This window comes from Cervus canadensis, chromosome 19, assembly GCF_019320065.1.
Source record: "Cervus canadensis isolate Bull #8, Minnesota chromosome 19, ASM1932006v1, whole genome shotgun sequence".
Taxonomy (NCBI): domain Eukaryota; kingdom Metazoa; phylum Chordata; class Mammalia; order Artiodactyla; family Cervidae; genus Cervus; species Cervus canadensis.
In genome coordinates this window covers 55,861,680-55,885,939 of record NC_057404.1, presented here as the reverse complement: position 1 = coordinate 55,885,939, position 24,260 = coordinate 55,861,680, and the positions used below count along the sequence as shown (strand labels likewise).

Genomic DNA, 24,260 nt, shown 5'->3' with positions numbered 1-24,260 from the left:
AAAACAAAAACAAAAAAAACCAAACATGGGAAAGGGAACAATCAATTATTTTAAAAAACCCCAATTCAAAGATAAAGATTAAATCTACCTATTTAATGAAAACTACCTCTGTGTTTGATCACAAGAGATATATTAAAGGATATGGAAGACTGAAAATAAAGCATGGAAATAATATGCAAAGCAAACACAAACCAAAAAAAAAACTGGAATCACTGTAATGTTAGATGAAGTAGGATTTAAAGTTAAGAAACTGGATTAAGAAGGACATTTCTTAATATTAAGAGCATCAACCTACTAGGAAGGCATAAAAGTCCAACATTTTAAATACACCTAATGATCTCGAATAGACATAAATTCAAAACTGACAACTAAACAGAACCACAAACCCATAATCTTAATAGATTTAAACATACCTTTCTCATAGAATAAATAGTTAAACAAAATCAGTAAAGACATGGCTGACAGAACAGCATACAACAAATACTACAATCAACAACAAAAAATTTACATTATTTTCCATCAGACTTTCATCTGAATTGGACAGTCATCTAAATTCAGTCAAAGCAAATTATAAATTAGTGATATTTTATGATACATATTATTTGACCACAATATTAAGCCAAAAAGCAATGACAAATGATAACTTCAGCAACGCAATTCTGAATAACAAACTGCCAAGAGAAACACCATTTAACTTTTAAATACAGAAAACATCTTCTCTAATCCTAAGCCACAGAGAAAAAAACATTTCCCACGCAAAATATTTCTTTGTAAAGAGAATGCACTTTTATTTTTCTCTTTATCATTTTACAGAACTTTATGAAATTCAAGACCAGTTTCTACAAACGAAGATATTTCTAAGCGTGTTCACTAAAGCACATCCACAGAGACCAGCTGACGAGTCTGGGGTGGAGGCAAGGAAGATGGATCCCGTTATACCTACCCACCTACCGCAACTTTAAGGGTTACTTTTTTTAGAACGAACATCAGAGTTTCTCCTAAATTCATAGGTACTTTGAAGGCCAATTATTCCACTGTACCTTCTTCAACTTTTACTTTGTATAAAATGTAGACTATTTAAAACAAATAAGATCCTGGCTCCTTTCAGCTTTAAACAACATTTCTAGCATGGTAAAACCAAACAGGTTGATTTCATATACTGTGATTGAATGATGCAACGTCCTTAAAAGTAACTTTTATATTTTCCGAGAAGTAAAAGAAATGGAATGTAGAATTACTTCAACAATACTTTGTAAACAAAAGCTGTGCCCTCTGAAAAAAAATTCCAGTCTATAATAGCTTAATTATTTTCTACTCATTTTTTTCAAAATTGTAAATTCACATTACACAGATTTAGTAAAAAAAGTTAAAGTTTTGATAAAACAGTATCATGATATATGTAAGGAGACAAGTCAAGTACTAATAAAGCTGGGATATATCATATATTTCACAAATGTATGGTTATTTTCTACAGGATCATTTGGTTAGCAGACATTTAGTGCCATCTAAAAAGTAAGACATTTTGTTCACGCCAAAAGGTCCTTGAAACCTGAGCAAATCTGGTCCCTGCCAAATAATTTTGGACAGGGCCAAATATCAGGAGCCTTTTGGTGTGGACCAAATGTCTTACAGACGTTTTGGACAGGACCAAATGTCCATTATGCATTTCTTCAACACAGTATTTATTTAATAACCTAAATGCTGGGTCAAAGAAGAAAATAAGACAGTCTTCGCTTTCCATGAGACTGAAATGCGAAAGAGACTGACTATAAACATGTCCAAACGATTTTATAATTCAGATAATAATAGTGCTATGAGGGAAAGAGTGGTGGGAGGACTGGATAGTACTGTGAAGCTGGCTAATCTAGACAGTGTTGTGAGAAAAGGTCTGTCAGGATCAGAATGATAGGAAAGAGGGCCATGAAAGAGTACTGAGACAAGACTGAGTATACTTGAAATACAGCAAGAAGAAGGGTCAAATGTGTCATAAGCATTTTATTTTACAAAGCACTGTGTACTCTTTCTTAACATCTATATCTCAAGGAACTATCAACACTCCCCCCTGCTGAGATCTTACCTGGTCGAATTGTACTATCTCTTCCAAACAGATGAAGGCGTCTTCTACCAAGACAAAAATGTTCAATTATATGAAAAATTTCTACAGGCTTTTCTATATTGCCAATTTCAGGTTCTTCTGTGATAATCAAGTCAATGTCAACATTAGCATGAATGAAGTCCCCATCTGTGCTACGCTTAACAGTTCCTTTGATCCCCATAAGGCAGTGTTCCTAAGTAACAATAAAAACAGGCCAATTAATCTCTTCTCATAAACAGTCATATTGCACAACATTTTACATTTCAAATTCCAAAACAATACTCATTTCTCTGAATCTTTGGGATATAGTTCTATGGGCAAAAACACAATAGGAAAAACCTGGATCTCTGGACCTCCGAAGATTGGCAGGGAAGCTAGACATTAAACTCAGGGCTGTCACATTTTAGATAACTGAGTCAACGACTGTGGGATCTTTTCTTCTGCAACTCTTGATAGTAACTTGTTTCCAGAAGTTATGGAAACATGGGACTTGACTTCAGAATCTGATGTTATATTGGGCCTTGCATGATCCAAGAGCAAAGCTATACACAAGGTATAAGCCTTTTCAAATGGAGGAAAGACTTTAAGCAAGGATACAAACTTAAAATACTCAACATACATAAATGTGAAAGTCAAACAATTTCCTTTTTTGTTGTTTATTGTTTGACCTCTATTTAATCTGGACAACAGGGTATAGTTTAAATAAATTTAATCTCACTTGACTCCATGAACCAATGGATGGCTTGGATTTCCTTCAAAAAGAATTTCTAGCCCAAGAAAGACTTCAAAAAGACCCTCCCCATGAATGAAGCTCCCCATGAATGAATGAAGCTCCCAGAAGAATGAAAGACTGGAGGACAAACTGTTAAACCCTGATAACTAGGAGGGCAGTCCTACGAATTAGAGGTTCTCAGGGGTTCTTGTTCAGGTTCTTATGCAGAAAAAAGAAGGGAAAGTGAAAGTCGCTCTGTCCATGGAATTCTCCAGGCCAAAATACTGGAGTGGGTAGCCTTTCCCTTCTCCAGGGGATCTTCCCAACTCAGGATCGAACTAGGGTCTCTGGCATTGCGGATGGATTCTTTACCAGCTGAGCCACCAGAGAAGCCAAGTATACTAGACTGGGTAGCCTATCCCTTCTCCAGGGGATCTTCCTAACCCAGGAATCAAACTGGGGTCTCCTGCATTGCAGGCGGATTGTTTACCAACCAAGCTATCAGAGAAGCCCAGAAAAAAGGGAAGAGGAGAGAAATATTCATCTCAGCTGGCCAGCTATTGAGTCTTGCTGCCATTTCTTTTTTCTGAGTCTAGAGAAAGGAAAAAATATGGGGGTCAGAAGTACCAAAAGCCCATATCTGACTGAGAATTACAGTAGTATAGGATATACGGGAATACATATTACCTTCTCCAGCACAGCACAGGCTTCTCTGAGTGAATAAAGTTTTTAAAATGAACTTGGCTTTGTTACTTTAATGCTCAATGCTATCTGTGCAAGTCTGAGAGAACCCTTCCACCAAAATGAATTAAACAGCATGGAGTCATCTGGAAAAGCTTGAGAGAAAATAATTAAAATATAGAAAAGAAAACAGTAAAGACAATACCTTTGTTCTCTGGAAGACGGCCTTTGGATCTAAAGTCTTAGTCTTCCCAGGATTGTTTTTATTGGTTTTAATCCAACAAATATCTTCACATCTTCTGTAACCCCACTTGCGTAAACACTAGAAATAAGAGAATTTTTTAAAAATCCTTAGCTAAAAGAAATAAACAATACTTAACCAACCAGCATTAAAAACTTCCTAGAGGTTTGAGACACTAAATTCCAAGATGGCATAGTAATTTTGTATTACTGTAGAAACAGAAAAAAAGAAATACTTGTCTTTAAATATACAGCCATTATAAAAACATATAAAATCAAAACATGTAAAAGACTATATAATACTCCAATTCTTTATACTACCTTCCACTGTCATCAATAGAAAGTGAGCTTTAAATAAGAGAATAATCAGCCCCTATTAAATCAAAAAATAATTCAAAAGGTAACTGTTCTTGCCACCTCAATTTTCTATCCTCTGATAAAGCTAAAAACTGTTGAGAAGTTCTAATCAGTAACTTCCTTTCAAATGAGTCTTGTAAAATGTTATTTTTATATATTTAATACTAAACCTCAAAAATCCAAAGACTTACAATTGTCTGTATATTTCTTTATAGGATAAAACTTTACTTTCAGCTTTATGTAACTTAGACAATAGAGAGTTTTGAATCTTAGTGTCTTAGAATCTGTCATATATGAACATATAACAAATACCAGCTAAGTGAGTACCCAGAGTAGCATTTTGAGCCCTACCATATGTAGGTGTTTGCTAGCTGCTGGGATTAAAAACTTGAGTAGGATGCAGTCCTTACCCCTAATTGACTAAGAGCAAAGTAGGAGGAATTAAATAAATTGTGCAGTGCAATACTGTTGGCACTATGATCAAGTACAAATAAAGACACAGTGGAGCATAAAACATATGTACTTTTCACTGTATAAACTGAGATACACCTCAAAATGGAACTTAGATTTTTAACTTAAAATCTCAAAAATCACAATCACTATCTGTTCCTGTTGCCAAATATTTGTTTAGCACTGGATATTCATGAAGTATCACAAGGGCCTAAATCCAACATGCCCTAATCAACTTACCACAAGTTCATGAGTATTCCTCATGCTGTATTATTTTTGTAATTATTTGGGGCCAAAATCTGCTTTCACTAGTATGATAAACTGCTGCATAAACAAGTAAGATAAAGCCTCCTAGTCAATTTCAAGCTAATTTGAGGGGTAGGAGAAAAGCCCAAAGCTAGATATTTGATCTAACAAGGGTAATATACCTATAAAATATACCAATATACCCATAAAAACATACGGTGTGTTTCTATTTTCTTAGTTTTTTTTTTACAGCATCTTAGGGAGATGCCAGCAATAAAACAGATTCCCAGTATACAGTTATAGTCTTACCATGGAGTTAATAAAAGATGGAAGCAATGATGTGATCCAACAATCTCAAACTTGCTATTTATACAAAAACTACAAAGCAACTGCAGAATTTCAGGATTTGAGCACAAATTTATCTCAATATAATCCTACTTAAATTCTTTACCTGTCAAATGGACACCTCCTAAAATTACCAGGATTAAATGAGATCTTGGTAGTATATCAAGTATTAATAATGTCCTAAAAATGTAAACATTATCCCATAACAAGTGAGGAAACTGAAGCACACAAGAGTAAATACCTCTTTACACAAAGTTTCACAGCTGGACAGCAGATCTGAGACCAAAACTAGCCACAAAGCTACCAGTATTAAAAAGAAAAAGCTTTCATTATTTGGTTTCCACTTAGAAATTCAAAATACTCCAACCAAAAAAAACAAAGAAAGTTCTGAATATGATAAACATAAGGTACCTAAAATAAACTGAGATGATAAACTTCTTTCTCACTCTCACTCATCCCTTCAAACTATGTGTTCTAGATGCTGTGTTATTTATCCAACTCGATTTGGCTTCCACTTGGAATTCATGAGTTAAGACTACTCAGAAGAATACATTTTAGCTACTAATAATGGACAGTATACAACAGTAAGCCTCCCGTTTTTGAGCTGCAATTCAATTTCAAATCTCTAAACTGTTCTCTTCTTGCAGTTGTAGTAAATTGTAGTTTGATTTTTTATCGTAAAAGCTAGTTAACTGACTAAGGGGTACTGTCTTTTACATATTCTTTTTATTTTTTTTTAATTTTTAAAATTTTTTACATATTCTTTTTAAAACAGTTTTTCTTTCTGAATATTTGAGTACTATGTAAGAAATGAAGAACAATTTAACATTAATCTTCAAATTTCTTATACAAAATACTGTTATTTGTTTCTTATGAATTTTAAAAAAACACTTAAAAAAAACGCCATCTTACCACTCTTCCAAGGTCCAATCCTTCCCCAGAACCACACCAGAGGAAAATAAATGATCGAGGCGCTGCAATCTCATCGATTTCTAACTTCATAATCTGGAAGAAGCCAAAACAGTATAGCAGAGAAGCATCTTGTTTCCCACTCATTCTAAATCCAAAAGAACAAGCACTGAGATTTATCAGGACTTATAGTATATGTTTATATACTTATAATATATGCTTAACTGGTGGCTCAGATGGTAAAATGTCTGCTTGCAATGTGGGAGACCTGGGTACGATCCCTGGGTCAGGAAGATCCCCTGGAGAAGGAAATGGCAACCCACTCCAGTACCCTTGCCTGGAAAATCCCATGGATGGAGGAGCCTGGTAGGCTACAGTCCATGGGGTCGTAAAGAGTCGGACACGACTGAGCAACTTCACTTTCCTTTTCACTTATAGTATATGTGCTCTTTAAATGTACTAATTTTCATTAGGAAATACAATGGAAAATAAATTTTATCCTTAAAGCTTGTTCTTAAGGGTTTTTTTTCCCCTGTATTAATACAACACAGATGAACACATGCACATACATACACTTGATTTTATATGAAAAGTTTATAGAAAACCATATTTATAGAATTATGGAATTTTATAAGGTATAGCTTCAGAGCAACCTGTTACCACTTACAGAAAAAGAAACTGAAAAAGAAAAGGATTAAATTACCCCAAAGTTAGGGGCAAACTTAAAATAAAACATAACTACAAATGTTTGTGGAGGACATGGTTTCCAGTAGAACAGTTCTAAATAAAATAAATCAATATACACATTTCATTGTAATGATCACTTTCGGTCTGAAATGTAAAAAAAAATAGGCTATAATTGTTGGCTTTGTATGTGTTGAGTATGACAATTAAAAAAAAAGTTCTTTAATAATTAAATTTCTAAATTTGGGGACTACCATAAATGTGTATAAATGACTACAAAAGCAATCATTTAATATGGTATTCTTATTCTACTGCTTCCTATTACAGCTAACAAGTTTCACAGACCATGGCTCAAGCTAATACTTATTAGTTAGATATATTAAGAAAAGTTTAACTTAGAAAAAATTTTTTTTCCTTTATTTTTTTCTTTGACCACACCTCACGGGCGTGTGGAACTTTCCCAACCAAGGATGGAACCCACATTCCCCACAGAGGAAGTACAGAGTCCTAACCACTGGACTACAAGGGAAGTTCCTTAACTTTTACCTGAATGCATCATAACTGCATCACCTATAACTTATCTAAGTAAAAGAAACATTATTTGAGGGTGATAGTGAAAATAAACTACAATAGGCATAAACCTGTTCAGTTTTACACTTCCAACTTTATCTTGATATAACGCCTGATCTAATAGTCTCATAAGAATATGAATAAACATTAATATGCACAGACACACACATATATTCCTACACACATTCCTACACACATATTATACATGGCATAGCTAAGGTAAGTGATGGCACCCAGTGAAGAACATTAAGCAAATAACTCTTGATGTTACAATTATAAATACTAAATATTTGTATTTTAAGTAAGTGCTTATATTCTTAACTAAAACACACTGATCTCTACTGACTTTAACATGAAAAAGAATACCTGAGAAACTCAAATACTTTTTTAATTTATATTTAGCTATTGGCACTTTCTTTAGGTCATTACTACATAAAGGTTAAGTTCTAAAGCTTAGAGTTCTTAGGGCTCCAGACAAACTTTTCAATACGCATATAAAATGGAATTTCTTTATTTCAAAAACTCTATTAGTTTATCATATAAAATTTAAACTCTTGGATTTCACTGACCAAATCTTAGAGATGGGCCAGAGAAAATAAAGTTCAATCTAACTACTAATTATAGACATAATAAGATTAATTTTTCAAGTTTCTTTTGCCTAAATTGAAAGATTATTTTCTATATCAATTTTAATGAGGAAAAATAGACATTTCTTAAACACCATCAGAACAAATATTAATTTGTGCAATCTATCTGGAAAACCTCTCAGCCCTAAATATCAACAGCACTACATCTGTAACCTTAAATTTTGGGGATACTATATATTTCTGTGTTTCAACAATAAACACAGATTATACTTATCAGAGGACAGGAAAAACTTGCAAAATAAAAATGTAAATAAATGTGACAGAGGTATTGAAGCTAAAAAGAAAAGTTTCAAGGAAGAAAAACTGAAGTTATATATTGAAGAGTAAGGAATACTAACAATAGTAATGACTATTAACTCAGAAGGGGATATGCAAGGATTTAAAGCAACTTCCTGTGAAATAGCAGTTTACAGAGTTTCCGTCCACTGCTTTCCCTACCTCTCTTCTGTGTTCAACGCTTTTGATCACATGCTCCTCAACTAGGGAAGCTCTCTATTCCCTTGGCTTCCATGACATTCAAACTGTCTTGATTCACCTCATTCATCTGTGACCCATTCTTTTCACATCTTTTCTATTTGCCTCTTAAATATAAGTTCCCTGAGGCTTTACTGTAAATTCACATTGTATCCTAATTGAGATACTATCTCAAATGAATATACATTCATTTATTCTCATAGGTTTAATATGCTAACCCTTTAAAATCTGTCTTTTGAGATGGCCAGATCTTTCTGTTACGTTGCATACTCCTGTTACAACCTTCACTTGAATGTCTCTCATACACCTCTAATCAACACATTCAGCATAATCCTAATCCCTCTAACCCTGCTCCTCTCCTTAAACTGACTTTCAGCTGGTGATAACTGAACGCACTTATCCCAAGTCTCAAACTTCCAAGCATCCTTACCTCTTTCCCTCATCCCAATCACTAGATCTCACAAGAAATACCTACAAAACATTTCTGAATTTATCACCTTTCTATCCTTACTACCATTACCCTAATTCAGGGATCCTTTATCTCCTAACCAGACTACTCCAACAGTCTGCTACCTGCTCTTCCCTCTCCAGTCTTCATTTTCTCTGGACCATCCTTCTCCACACACTAATTAGACCATTTTACTAAACTGGTTAAAGCCCTTCAAAGATTCCTTAATGCCTTCACGATAAAAGTCCAAGCTTCTAAGAAGACAGAATCTCTAGACTGTCTCCATCTGTGTTTCAACACAATCAACATACATACAGACCTCCATTCTCATCTCTTTGCCTCCTGCTCTTGCTGTTCCTTCAGCTTGCCCATTCTCAGCGGCTAATTCTAGCTAATCTGTACACGCATCACCTCCTCTTTATGTCCCCCAGCTTCCTCAACTTGATCAGGTTTTTGTTCAGATCACCTTATGCAGTCCTCTATTATTGAACTAACAAAATGATACTGCAATTATCTGTTTAGGTCACTGCTTATCCCATTCACCTCTGTGCTCCTTAAGGCCAAATACTAAGTCTCATTCATCTTTGAATCTCTAGTACCTAGTTGCCTAGTACAGAGTGGTACTCAATAAATATATATTTGCTATTTTTGTTACTACCAGTAAAAACAGATTACTTTATGTAACTCACTGAAGCTATCAGTTTGTTTAATTAGGAAAACAGAACTTTACTGTAACTATATAAGACTGAGATTATATATTTTTAAAATCTATTATACTGTAAATTCTTTAAAGAGTAAAAATTATGCTAATACATATATGTGTGTGTGAATACTCTGACATTCACTGAAACTAACCAAATACAGAAAGCTATCAACCATTCAATCTGTTTTTAGACTTATTTCTAGCTATACATTCAAGGACTCTTAAGATTGGAATTTTAAGGCTTCTATAGACAACTTACTTATTCCCTGCTCAACTTCTGCCTCAAAAAGAAAGACCAAAGATATTATAATGTTTGTTGCTGCACCTTAGATTTTCAGCCATAATATATACTATAATCTATATTTATAATTCCTAAAACAGTATTTATAATATTACTCTCTGATCAATTAAAGATATATTCATTTGAAAAATAAATAATTCATTACAATGCAGAAAGTTTCATCATACATCATCCCAAGTCCAGCATTTTTCATTAGCAGTGATGCCGGTCTCTCTGTAATATTCTTCTAAAGGTGGTTCAAGAAGAATCACATCAAATTTGGGTGTCAGTTCTCTGATGTCAAAGGCTTCTATATCTGCTTGTAAGTACCTATTTGATTAAAGCATAAAAAGTAAGAGATTACAGATGGTAATGAAAAAAAGTTTCTTAAATATTTCCTAATACTATTTCAAAGTCATCATGAGCTAATAACTAAATACCTTTTTATGGAGGAATCTCTCTCCTCAGTATAGACAGTAAAACTATCTATCACTGTTCTTCCTGAGGACATGGATAGAATCATACTGCAAAGCAAAACCATGATCCCACAGGAATATCCTGAGTATAAACCTCTCTCATTTTTTATACTGAAAATCCATACTTAGATGTGAGATGTGACTGTCTGAGTCCCTTTCCATTATCATCATAATACTTCGAGGAATATCACATTATTTTTCCTGCAATTGTCCTTTAGAAAAATTGTTTTAAATTCCTCCATCTAAAAAAGTTTCTAAAGATAGACATAATTTTCTTTTGCTAGTTTGTTTGTTAGCAAGTGTTTATATTAACAGTCCTTTCCAGCCACTTAGTATAAATTACTACTAGCCTTTATTTAATGGTTATTTCTACACAGTATGAAGGTATTTCAAATATAAATATAAAACACTTTGGGGCCTCCCCAGTGGCTCAGTGGTTAAGAATTCACCTGCAATGCAGAAGACCCAGGTTCAATCCCTGGGTCGGGAAGATTCCCTGGAGGAGGGCATGGCAACCCACTCCAGTATTCTTGCCCACATAATCCCATGGACAGAGGAGCCTGAAGGGCTACAGTCCATAGGGTTGCAAAGAGTTGGACACAACTGAAGCAACTTAGCATGCATGCATGCATAAGATACTTTAAATGTAAAATATTTCTAAATATGATAAATAATATCCTGTTAAAATTTTTTTCACAAACTCAGTCATCTCTGTGGTTTTCTAATAATAGTATACATTTTAGCAAACTGTTAAATGTACAAAATGTTCAAAGTAAGCTAAAGAGTCTCCAATTTTAAGGATTATACACATTTTTTGAAGGAAACATTATTCTGTTAGCAAAGGTTAAAATGAATTTTTGTATTCCAAAATGTTAAGAATAGTATCCCTAGATGCCAAGTTATAATTTAACTTTCATTTTCTTATTTTCTCTCAAGTTTTCTAACTTTCTTCAGTAAGTAATTTTTGCGAAGGAAATATATTTAAAAACATTTAAAGATAGTTAAGAATACAACAAAAAAGATTTTCTAAGAAAAAATACTTAAAGACACTCTAAATTATCTAGTAAACTGAAAACAAATAAAATGACAACCTACTGTGTACTCAGTACCAGACTTTCAAACTAATACATTTCACTATTAAAGAAGAAAGAGTGTGTTAACCTTTCAAAGGTGCTGAATTTTTTTCAAACTTCAGAAAGGTTACATTACAAAATGTAAAATATTAGTCTGAGTTGGGAACAAAAATTTTAAGCCTGAGTTGGGAACAAAAACTCCACTTACATAGGAGGAGTGTTGGATTTAGCTATTAACTCATCCTTCAGTCTGATGAGCTCCCGCAGTTTAGGGTATTCTTCAAATCTGTCGGCCAAACCTGGGGAGGAAAAATAGTAAATTCCAAATTTCAATACAATTGAGTATCAGTGAATTCAAAGGTGATGAGCCTGCTCAGGAAAACAAAACAAGACACAACCAACTTATCATTCTCACATCCTTTGTAAAAAAAGTTAGTTCTGAGTATTTTTAAATACTTCATATACACATTTTATACCTAATGACCCTAGTTTCACATGTAGGCAAACACCTAGGGGTTTTAAAGGCCAGATGGTTTAAGTCAATTAACCATTTAATTTTTCAAACTCATTACATAATCTGCTTAAAGTATCAAGTTTAGACATTCTGTTCTCAAGAAAAGAAATTTTTTTTTATTCATGCTTTTTTTTTTTTTTTACTAAAAAACAACACCAACAACAAAAAACAACTCTCCCAAAGATCTAGTGACTGTTCAGTTTTCCCTTAGTTTGACAGTTATCCAGAAGAGAAAATGAAGATTTGTTATCCTTACTACTGACGATTTTAAATGGCTTAAATTATGGACACAATCCCAGAACAAATCTAGGCAGGGAGATAATGAGTCCCTATTAGTCAATTAGCTTTCACCTCACTCACTCTGATTACTTATCTAAAGTGCACTACCAACTCCAAGACAAGTCATTTTCTGTAAGAACATATCCTATATCAGTATTTATAGTTTTAAAGATCTCACATCTCCACATATTATAAACCAAATCCTCATATATATTTTCAAGCTTAGGATCTTCAAAAACACCTCAAAGTCCCAGAAAGGTTAAAAGCAGGAGCCTCATTGTTTCCATGTCCTCAAAAATATTTAAATCTTTGAACCTCAGAAGAGATTGCAGGGAAAACAGCATAATGCCTGTTTAAACAACTGTAAGGGTAAGTAGGGCCTTGAATATCAAAGATTCCTAAACGATTTTATTTTACTTTATCATTCTGCCTTACAAGAATCATAATCATCTTACGTTAAAAACCAAAAGTACATTTTCACAACCCTAATATCAAAAATTAAAAAAATGAAAGATTTTGTAAACAGTGCTTAATCAGTGGTTAGAGATCAAATTTCAAATGAAACAAGTTTGAAGATTTTATTATATTCGGGTTTCAATCACAGTAGTCAGCTCTCAATCACCTACAAAACAGAGCTACAACTTTTTCTCAATTCATAATAGTTTCCTACGTACATTTTCTTTGCCTCAGAGAAATAAACGTCTTAAAAGCAGAAAGGCCAATAATGAAATCTGGCTATATTACTTATATCCTTAAAAAAAGCTTTACTGAAGTATAATTGATAAACAAAAACCTTATAAACTTATATTTAATGGATGCAATCTGATGAGTTTTAACATATGCACATAGCTGTGAAACCATAACCACAATCAAGGTAAGACATATTAATAACCTTCAGAAGTTTGTGTTCCTCCAGTTTTGGCGTGTGTATGTGCAGTAAGACCCCTTCATGGATCACTGCCTTGCCATGGCGAACGACGGGCTTGCATAACTCAATGAAGCTATGAGCCATGCTGTGAAGGGCCACCCAAGACAGACGGGTCATAGTGGAGGGTTTGGACAAAACGTGATCCACTGGAGGAGAGAATGGCAAACCACACCAGTATACAAGCCTTGAGAACTCCATGAACTGTATAAAAAGGCAAAAAGATGTGACACTGAAAGATGAGCCACTCAGGTTGGAAGGTGTCCAATATGCTACTGGGGAAGAGCAGAGTACAACTACTAATAGCTCCAGAAAGAATGAAGCAGCTGGGCTAAAGCAGAAACAACACTCAGTTGTGGATGTGTCTGGTGATATAAGTAAAATCGGGTGTTTTAAAGAATAGCACTGCATAGGAACCTGGAATGTCAGATTCATGAATCAAGGTACATTGGACATGGTCAAGCAGGAGATGACAAGAGTAAACATCGACATCTCAGGAATCCATGAACTAAAATGAATGGGAATGGGTGAAATTAATTCAGATGATCATTGGACCTACTACTGTGGACAAGAATCCCCAAGGGAAGCAACCTAGATACCCAGCGACAGATGAATGGATAAAGAATTTGTGCTACATATGCACAATGGAATATTACTCAGCCATTAAAAGGAATGCATTTGAGTCAGTTCTGATGAGATGGATGAATGTAGACCCTATTATACAGAGTGAGGTGAGTCAGAAAGGGAAAGATAAATATTGTATTCTAACACAGAATCTGGAAAAATGGTACTGAAGAATTTACTTATAGGGCAGCAAAGGAAAAACAGACAGAGAAGTCTTATGGACATGGTGGGAGGGGAGGAGAGGGTGAGATGTATGGAGAGAGTAACATGGAAATTTACATTACCATACGTAAAACAGATAGGCAAGGGGAATTTGCTGTATGGCTCAGGAAACTCAAACAGGGGCTCTGTATTAACCTAGAGGGATGTGATTGGGAGGGAGATGGGAAGGACGCTCAAAAGGGAGGGGACATGTGTATACCTATGGCTGATTTATATTGAGGTTTGAGAGAAAACAACAAAATTCTGTAAAGCAATTATCCTTCAATAAAAAAAATAAATTAAAAAAAAAAAGAATCCCTTAGAAGAAATGGAGTAATCTTTATAATCAACAAAAGAGTCTGAAATGCAGTACTTGGGTGCAACCTTAAAAATAACAAAACGATTTCAGTTCGTTTTCAAGGCAAACTATTCTACATCACAGTAATCCAGTCTATGCCCCAACCACCAATGCTGAAGAAGCTAATCAGTTCTATGAAGACCTAGAAGTCTTCTAGAACACCAAAAAAAGATGTCCTATTCATCACAAAGAAAGCCGAGTGCCAAAGAATTGATGCTCCTGAACTGTGGTGTTGGAGAAGACTCTTGAGAGTCCCCTGGACTGCAAGGAGGTCAAACCAATCAATCCTAAAGGAAATCAGTCCTGAATATTCATTGGGAAGACTGATGCTGAAGCTGAAACTTCAATACTTTGGCCTCCTGTTGTGAAGAACTGACTCATTTGAAAAGACCCTGATGCTGGAAAGATTGAAGGTGGGAGGAGAAGGGGACGACAGGGGATAAGATGGTTGGATGGCATCACCGACTAAATGGACAAAAGTTTGAGCAAGCTCGGGGAGTTGGCAAAGGACAGGGGAGCTTGGCGTGCTGCAGTCCATGGGGTCACAAACAGTCAGACCTGACTGAGTGACTGGACTGAACTGATTCATCATAAGGGACTGGAATGCAAAGTACGAACTCAAGAGATACTTGGAGTAACAGGCAAGTTTGGCCTTGGAGTACAAAATGAAGCAGGGCAATGGTTGACAGAATTTTGCAAAGAAAATACACTTGTCAGAGCAAACACCCTTTTATAACAACACAAGAGATGACTTTACATATGGACATCACCAAATGGTCACTACTGAAATCAGATCGATTACATTCTTCATAGCTGAAGATGGAGAAACTGTATAGAGTCAACAAAAACAAGACCTGGAGCTGACTGTGGCACAGATCATCAGCTCCTCATAGCAAAATTCAAGCCTAAAAGAAAGAAAGCGGGGACAACTACTAGGCCAGTCAGGTAAGACTCAAATCAAATTCCCTACGAATATCAGCGGAGGTGACAAACACTCAAATGATTAGATCCAGTGAGCAGAGGGCCTGGAGAACTATGGACAGAGGTCTACAACACTGTACAGGAGGCAGCAAACAGCACCCCAACGAAGAAAACGCAAGAAGGCACGTGGCTGCCTGAGGAGGCTTCACAAACAGCTGGGGAAAGGAGAGGAGCAAAGAGAATGGGTGAAATGGAAAGGTTCACCCAACTAAATGCAGATTTCCAGAAAACAGCAAGACCAGAAGGTCTTCTTCAATGAACAGTACAGAGAAATAGAGGACAACAGAAAGCCTAAGGCTAGAGATCTCTTCAAGAAAATTGGAAATACCAAAGGAACATTTCATCCAAAGATGGGCACAATAAAGGACAGAAACAGTAAAGACCTAATTGAAGCAGAAGAGATCAAGAAAAGATGGAAAAAATACACAGAAGAACTGTACAAAAAAGATCTTAATGACCTGGATAACCACGATGGTGTAGTCTCTCATTCAGAGTCGGACATCCTGGAGTGTGAAATCAAGTGGGTGTTAGGAAGCACTGCTGCCAATAAAGCTAGTGGAGGTGATGAAATTCCAGCAGAGCTATTTAAAATTCTAAAAGATGATGTTATTAAAGCACTGCACTCATTAAGTCAGCAAATTTGGAGAATCCAGCAGTGATCACAGGACTGGAAAAGATCAATCCTCATCGTAACTCCCAAGAAGGTCAGTACTAAAGAACGTTCAAACCAATGGACAACTGCACTCATCTCCCATGCTAGTAAGGCTATGTTCAAAATCCTCCAAGGCAGGCTTCAGCATTACGTGAACCAAGAACTTCCAGAAGTTCAACAAGCAAGCTGCATTCAGAAAAGGCAGAGGAACCAGAGAACACATTGCCAACCTTCACTGAATCACAGAGCAAGCAAGGGAATTCCAGAAAAACATCTACCTCTGTTTCACTGACTATGCTAAAGCCTTTAACTGTGTGGATCATAACAAACTGTGGAAGATTAAAGAGATGAGACTATCAGACCATATTACCTATCTCCTGAGAAACCTGTATGCAGGTCAAGAAGCAACAGTGAGAGCCCTACAGGGAACAACTGACTGATTCAGGATTGAGAAAGGAGTAAGACAAGGCTGGTATTGTCAACCCTGTTTATTTAACTTATATACAAAGTACATCATGGAAATACTAGGCTGGATGAGTTACAAGCTGGAATCAAGATTGCCAGGAGAAATATCAACAACTTCAGATATGCAGATGATACCATTCTAATGGCAGAGCATGAAGAGGAACTGAAGAGCCTCTTGATGAGGGTGAAAGAGGAGAGTGAAAAAGCTGGCTTAAAACTTAACATTAAAAAAACCAAGCTCATGACATCCATTCCCGTCACTTCAGGGCAAAGAGAAGGGGGAAAGGGAAAAGCAATGACAAATTTTCTTTTCTTGGGCTTTAAAATGACCATGGATGGTGACTACAGCCATAAAATTAGAAGACAACTGCTTCTTGGCAGGGAAGGAAGATGACGGCTTCTTGGCAGGAAAGCTACAGCAAACCTAGACAGTGTGTTAAAAAGCAAAGACATCACTTGGCCAACAAAGGTCCGTATAGTCAATCAAAGCTACGATCTTTCCAGTAGTCATGTACGGATGTGAAAACTGTACCATAAAGAAGGCTGAACAGCAAAGAAGTGATGCTGTTGAACTGGTGCTGGAGAAGACTCTTGAAAGTCCCTTGGAAAGCAAGGAGATCAAACCAAATCAGATCTTAAAGGAAATCAACCATGAACACTCTTTGGAAGGACTGATGCTAAAGCTGTAGTTCCAATCCTTTGGCCACCTGATGCAAAGAGCTGACTCATTAGAAAAGACCCTGATGCTGGGAAAGATTGAAAGCAGGAGAAGAGGGCAAGAGGATGATGGTTGGATGGCATCACTAATTCAATGGACATGACTTGGACAAACTTTGGAAGAGGGTGAGGGATAGCAAAGCCTGGCGTGATGCAGTCCATGGGGTCACAGAGAATCAGACACAACTTGGCGACTCAACAAGTATCTTTAAGTAAGATAAAATATGCCCTCTTAAATTTTTTGAAGTATCGCTGACTATGGTCAGCAGTATTGCTGAGTATAGACAATTTGCTATACAGCAGACCTAAAGAATCTTTTCATCACAGGGGCCTGGAATGCAAAGTAGGAAGTCAAGAGTTAACAGACAAGTCTGGCCTTGAAGTGCAGAATGAAGCAAGGCAAAGGCTAACAGACTTTCGCCAAGAGAACATACTGGTCATAACAAACACCCTCTTCCAACAACACAAGAGAGAGCTCTACACATGGACATCACCAGATGGAGAAGATGGAGCAGCTCTTTACAGCCAAAGATGGAGAAACTCTACACAGTGAGCAAAAACAAGACCGGGAGCTGACTGCGGCTCAGATCATGAACTCCTTATTGCAAAATGCAGACTTAAACTGAAGAAAGCAGGGAAGACCACTAGGCCATTCAGGTATGACCCAAATCAAATCCATTATGATTATACAGCGGAAGTGACAAATAGATTCAAGGGATTAGATCTGATAAGAGTGTGCCTGAAGAACTACGGAAGCAGTTCAAAACATTGTATAGGAGGTAGTGACCAAAATCATTCCTAGGAAATAAAACAAGGTAAAATGGTTGTCTGAGGAGGCTTTACAAATAGCTGAGAAAAGAAGAGAAGTGAAAGGCAAAGGAGAAAAGGAAAGATATACCCATCTGAATGCAGAGTCCCAAAGAATAACAAGGAGAGATAAGAAAGCCTTCCTCAGTGATCAACGAGGAGAAATAGAGGAAAACAACAGAATGGGAAAGACTAGAGATCTCTTCAAAGAGCTACCAAGGGAACATTTCATGCAAAGATGGGCACAATAAAGAACAGAAACGGTATGAAACAGAAGCAGAAGAGATATAAAAAGAAGTGGCAAAAATACACAGAAGAACTTTATAAAAAAGGTCTCAATGACCCGGGTAACCATGATGGTGTGATCTCTCACCTATAGCCAGACCTCCTGGACTATGAAGTCAAGTGGGCATTAGGAAACATTAATATGAACAAAGCTAGTAGAGGTGATGGAATTCCAGCTGAGCTATTTCACATTCTAAAAGATGATATGCCAGCAAATTTGGAAAACTCAGGAGTGGCCACAGGACTGGAAAAGGTCAGTTTTCATTCCAATCCCAAAGAAGGGTAATGCCAAAGAATGCCAAACTACCGCACAATTACACTCATTTCACATACTAGCAAGGTAATGCTCAAAATCCTTCAAGCTAGGCTTCAGCAGTACACGAATTGAGAACTTCCAGATTTCGTAATGGACAAGCTGTATTTACAAAAGGCAGAGGAACCAGAGATCACATTGCCAACATCCTTTGGATCATAGAAAAAGCAAGGGAATTTCAGAAAAATATCTACTTCTGCTTCATTGACTACACTAAAGCTTTTGACTGTGTGGATCACAAGAAACTGGAAAATTCTTCAAGAGATGGGACTACCAGACCACCTTACCTGCCTCCTGAGAAACCTGTATACAGGTCAAGAAGCAACATTTAGAACAGGACATGGCACAACAGCCTGGTTCCAAATTGCAAAAAGAGTATGTCATGGCTGTATATTGTCGCCCTGCTTATTTAACTTATATACAGAGTATATCATGGGAAATGAGGAGCTGGTTGAATCACAAGCTGAAATCAAGATTGCCAGGAGAAATATCAATAATCTCAGATATGCAGATGACACCACTCCAATGGCAGAAAGCAAAGAGGAACTAAAGAGTCTCTTGAAGAAGGTGAAAGAGGAGAGTGAAAAAGCTGACTTAAAACTCAACATTCAAAAAACTATGATAATGGCATCTGTCCCATCACTTCATGGCAAATAGATGGGGGAAAAAAATGGAAACAGTGATAGGCTTTATTTTCCAGGCTGTAAACTATTACAAACCTAGACAGTGTATTAAAAAGCAGAGATATCACTTTGCTGACAAAGGTCCATACAGTCAAAGTTATGGTTTTTCCAGTAGACATGTAGGGCTATGAGAGTTGCCCTATTAAAGCCTGAGTGTTGAAGAATTGATGCTTCTGAAATGTGGTGATGAAAAAGACTCTTGGGATCCCTTGGACAGCAAGGAGATCAAACCAGTCAATCCTAAAGGAAATTAACCCTGAATATTCATTGGAAGGACTGATGCTAAAGCTGAAGCTCTTAATACTCTGGCCACCTGATGCAAAGAGCCGACTCACTGGAAAAGTGATGGTGGGAAAGACTGACCGCAGGAGGAGAAAGGGGCAGCAGAGGTTGAGATAGTTGGATGGCATCACCAAGTCAATGGGCATAAGTTTGAGCAAATTCCAGGAGACAGTGAAGGACAGGGAAGCCTTGCAAGCTGCGGTCCATGGAGTCACAGAGTCAGACATGACTGAGCAACTGAACAACAAGATCTACAGAATTAATTTATCTTGCATAACTGAAACTTTATGCCAACGCACAACAACTTCTCATTTTCTTCTCTCTCCAGCCTCTGACAACCACTGCTGTATTCTCTTCTTCTATGAGAATCACTATTTTAGGTAGCTCATAAAAGTGTATGTATTTATATATGTACTACTGATATTTTAAGTACCTCTTTAAGTGTGTGCATTTTTGTCATTCTGTAACTGGCCTATCTCACCATTATTATAACTTTTTGTACTACATCTAAATTGTGACCATGAAAACATTAAAACCAGTTTCTACATGTTGCTTACAAGCAAAAAAAGAAAAAGTATATTGGATTACATCAAAATAAAATTTTTGTGTGGCAAATGGTGCCATCAAAAAAGTGAAAAGATAACCCACAGAATGGGAGAAAATATTTGCAAATCACACATCTGATAAAGGACTTACACTGAGAATATACAAAGAACTCTTTCAATAAAATAATAAAAAGTCAAATACAAAAAAAAAAAAGCTTTCAGACATTTCTCCAAAATAGGTATTTAAATGGAAAAATAAGCATAGGAAAAGATTTTTAATATCATTAGTCACTAGGGAAATGCAGATCAAAACCACAATGAAATACTACTTCATAATCACTAGTATAGCTATAATTATAAAGACAGACAATAGAAAGTGTCAATGATACGTGAAATATTGTTGGAACCCTCACATATTGTTAGTAGAAATGTATACAGTACAGCTGCTCTGAAAAACAGATTTGCAGTTCCTCAAGAAGTTAAATGTAGAACTATCACATGACCCAGTGATTCTCTCCCAGGCATACACCCAAGAGAAATGAGAGCATACATCCACACAAAAACTCTAAATGAACATTCACAGCAGGAGAGTTTTCAAGTCAGAAAGTGGAAACAATCCAAATTAATAGATAAACAAAATGTGGGATGCACTTACAATGGAATATTATTTGGCAATAAAAAGAAACAAAGTACTACACACTGCTAACATCAATGGCCCCTGAAAACATTATGTTAAGTGAGAAAAGCCCAGTCACAAAATCACATATTGTATGAGTCCAATCATATGAAAAGTCTAGAATAGGCAAACTGATTAGGAGTCAATGAATGGTCACTTAAGGCTGGTGGGGGTGGGGCAGCTGTGTGTGAAGGAATGGGAACTGACTGCTAATGATCGAGTTCTGAGTTTCTTTAGGGGAGATAAAAATGTTCTAAGGATGCGTGATATTGTTGGTAGGAATGTAAACTGGTGCAGCAACTGTGGAAAACAGTATGGAACTACTATAGTGTTTTCTCAAAAAACTAAAAACAGAAGTAACTATATGAATACAGAAATTCCACTCCAGGGTATATATCTGCTGCTGCTAAGTCGCTTCAGTCGTGTCCGACCCTGTGCGACCCCATAGACGGCAGCCCACCAGGCTCCCCCATCCCTGGGATTCTCCAGGCAAGGACACTGGAGTGGGTTGCCATTTCCTTCTCCAATGCATGAAAGTGAAAAGTGGAAGTGAAGTTGCTCAGTCGTGTCCAACTCTTAGCGACCCCATGGACTGCAGCCTACCAGGCTCCTCCGTCCATGGGATTTTCCAGGCAAGAGTGCTGGAGTGGGGTGCCACTGCCTTCTCCAGGTATATATCTGAAGAAGACAAAAACACTAATTCAAAAAGACGCATGCACCCAATGTTCTTAGCACTGTTTACAACAGCCAGGATATGGAAGCGACCTAAGTGCCCATCAACACGTGAAAGGATAAAGATGTAGTATATATACATATCCAATGGAGTACTACTCAGCCATTAAAAAAGTGATTATTTTTTTCACCATTTGCAACAACATGGAGGATATTATGCTTAGTGAAATAAGTCAGAAAGACAAATACCATATATTATCACTCATGTCAAATCTAAACAATAAAGAGCAACCTAGTGAATGCAACAAAAAGATGCAGAAAACAAATTAGTGGTTATCAGTGGGGATAGAAGAGGGAGAGCAAAATGGGGGAGGGGATTAAGAAATACAAATTTCTTTACATATAATAAATAAGTTACAAGCATAATGTTCAGCAGAGAGAATATAGCCAATATTTTATATTAACTATAAATGAAGTGCAAACTTTAAAAATTGTGAACCACTATTTGTACACCTAAAACTTATATAATATTTTAAGTCAAATATACCTCAATTTTAAAAAAAGGTCTAAAATTAGATGGTGGCAATGGTTGCACAAACCTGTAGATACTTTAAAAAATTAAATTATATTCTTTAAATGGGTGAATTGTATAGTACATGAATTATCTTAATCAAGCTGCTTTTATTTTTTTTGGACTAGATTCATTATTTTTTTTTTTTTCACTTATTTTTATTAGTTGGAGGCTAGACACGCCACAACATTGCAGTGGTTTCTGCCATACATTGACATGAATCAGCCATGGATTCACATGTGTTCCCCATCCCAATCCCCCCTCCTGCCTCCCTCCCCATCCCATCCCTCTCGGTCATCCCAGTGCACCAGCCCCGAGCACTCGTCTCATGCATCCAACCTGGGCTGGCGGTCTATTTCACCCTAGATACTATACTTGCTTCAATGCTGTTCTCTCAGAATATCCCACCCTCGCCTTCTCCCACAGAGTCCCAAAGTCTGTTCTGTACATCTGTGTCTCTTTTTCTGTTGTGCATATTGGGTTATCGTTACCATCTTTTTAAATTCCATATATATGCATTTGTATACTGTACTGGTCTTTATTTTTCTGGCTTACTTTACTCTGTATAATGGGCTCCAGTTTCATCCATCTCATTAGAACTGATTCAAATGAATTCTTTTTAATGGCTGAGTAATAGTCCATTGTGTATATGTACCATAGCTTCCTTATCCATTCATCTGCTGATGGATATCTAGGTTGCTTCCATGTCCTGGCAATTATAAACAGTGCTGCGATGAACACTGGGGTGCACGTGTCTCTTTCAGATCTAGTTTCCTCGGTGTGTATGCCCAGGAGTGGTATTGCTGGGTCATATGGCACCTCGAATAGCCAAAGCAATCTTGAGAAAGAAGAATGGAACTGGAGGAACCAACCTGCCTGACTTCAGGCTCTACTACAAAGCCACAGTCATCAAGACAGTATGGTACTGGCACAAAGACAGAAATATAGATCAATGGAACAGAATTGAAAGCCCAGAGATAAATCCACACACCTATAGACACCTTATCTTAGACAAAGGAGGCAAGGATATACAATGCAAAAAAGACAACCTCTTTAACAAGTGGTGCTGGGAAAATTGGTCAACCACTTGTAAAAGAATGAAACTAGAATACCTTCTAACACCATACACAAAAATAAACTCAAAATGGATTAAAGATCTAAAAGTAAGACCAGAAACTATAAAACTCCTAGAGGAGAACACAGGCAAAACACTCTCCGACATAAATCACAGCAGGATCCTCTATGACCCACCTCCCGAATACTGGAAATAAAAGCAAAAATAAACAAATGGGACCTAATTAAACTTAAAAGCTTTTGCACAACAAAGGAAACTATAAGCAAAGTGAAAAGACAGCCCTCAGATTGGGAGAAAATAATAGCAAATGAAGAAACAGCAAAGGATTAATCTCAAAAATATAAAAGCAACTCCTGAAGCTCAATTCCAGAAAAATAAATGACCCAATCAAAAAATGTGCCAAAGAACTAAACAGAGATTTCTCCAAAGAAGACATACAGATGGCTAACAAACACATGAAAAGATGCTCAACATCACTCATTATTAGAGAAATGCAAATCAAAACCACAATGAGGTACCATTACACGCCAGTCAGGATGGCTGCTATCCAAAGTCTACAAGCAATAAAGACTGGAGAAGGTGTGGAGAAAAGGGAACCCTCTTACACTGTTGCTGGGAATGCAAACTAGTACAGCCACTATGGAAAACAGTGTGGAGATTTCTTAAAAAACTGGAAATAGAACTGCCATATGATCAAGCTGCTTTTAAAAATGCAGGGATACTGCCTCTGACGAGCATACTGGTAGACCGAACAAGCTGAGGAAAGAATCTAAGCTTGAGGATATCTCAACAGAAATCTCAAAAACTGAAAAGTAAAGAGAACAAAAATTGGGGGGGGGGGGGGGGGGGCGGGCGGTGAAAAAAGACTATCCAAGGAACATTAAGATAACTACAAAAGGTATAATGGAAATACCAGAAGAAGAAAAAAAACAGAGGAAGAGAAGAAATATCTGAATCAATAATAACTGGGGGGACTTCCCTGGTGGTCCAGCCGTTAAGAATACAACCTGCAATGCAGGGGATGACAGTTCGATCCCCGATTGGGGAACTAAGACCCCACCTGCAGCAGGACAACTAAGTCCATGTGCCACAACTACTGAGCCACAACAGTGAGCTCACATGCCACAACTAAGATCTGAAGAAGTCAAAAATAAACAAATAAAATAATGACTAAACATTTCACAAATTAATGTCAGACATCAAACCCCAGATATAGGAAGCTCAGAGAATACCAAACAGGATACA

General features: G+C 36.7%; 1 protein-coding gene across 1 annotated transcript in view; it reads right to left on the bottom strand.

Annotated features, from left to right (window-relative positions):
* Positions 1–24,260, bottom strand: part of METTL14 (methyltransferase 14, N6-adenosine-methyltransferase subunit) — a 39,845-nt gene that overhangs the window by 7,733 nt on the left and 7,852 nt on the right. The window contains exons 6-10 of the mRNA XM_043438502.1: positions 11,599–11,689; positions 10,030–10,171; positions 6,039–6,131; positions 3,694–3,810; positions 2,078–2,288 (exon numbers count right to left, since the gene is read on the bottom strand). Of these exons, the coding sequence (XP_043294437.1) occupies positions 2,078–2,288; positions 3,694–3,810; positions 6,039–6,131; positions 10,030–10,171; positions 11,599–11,689 (654 nt within the window). The remainder of the gene's footprint in view (positions 1–2,077; positions 2,289–3,693; positions 3,811–6,038; positions 6,132–10,029; positions 10,172–11,598; positions 11,690–24,260) is intronic.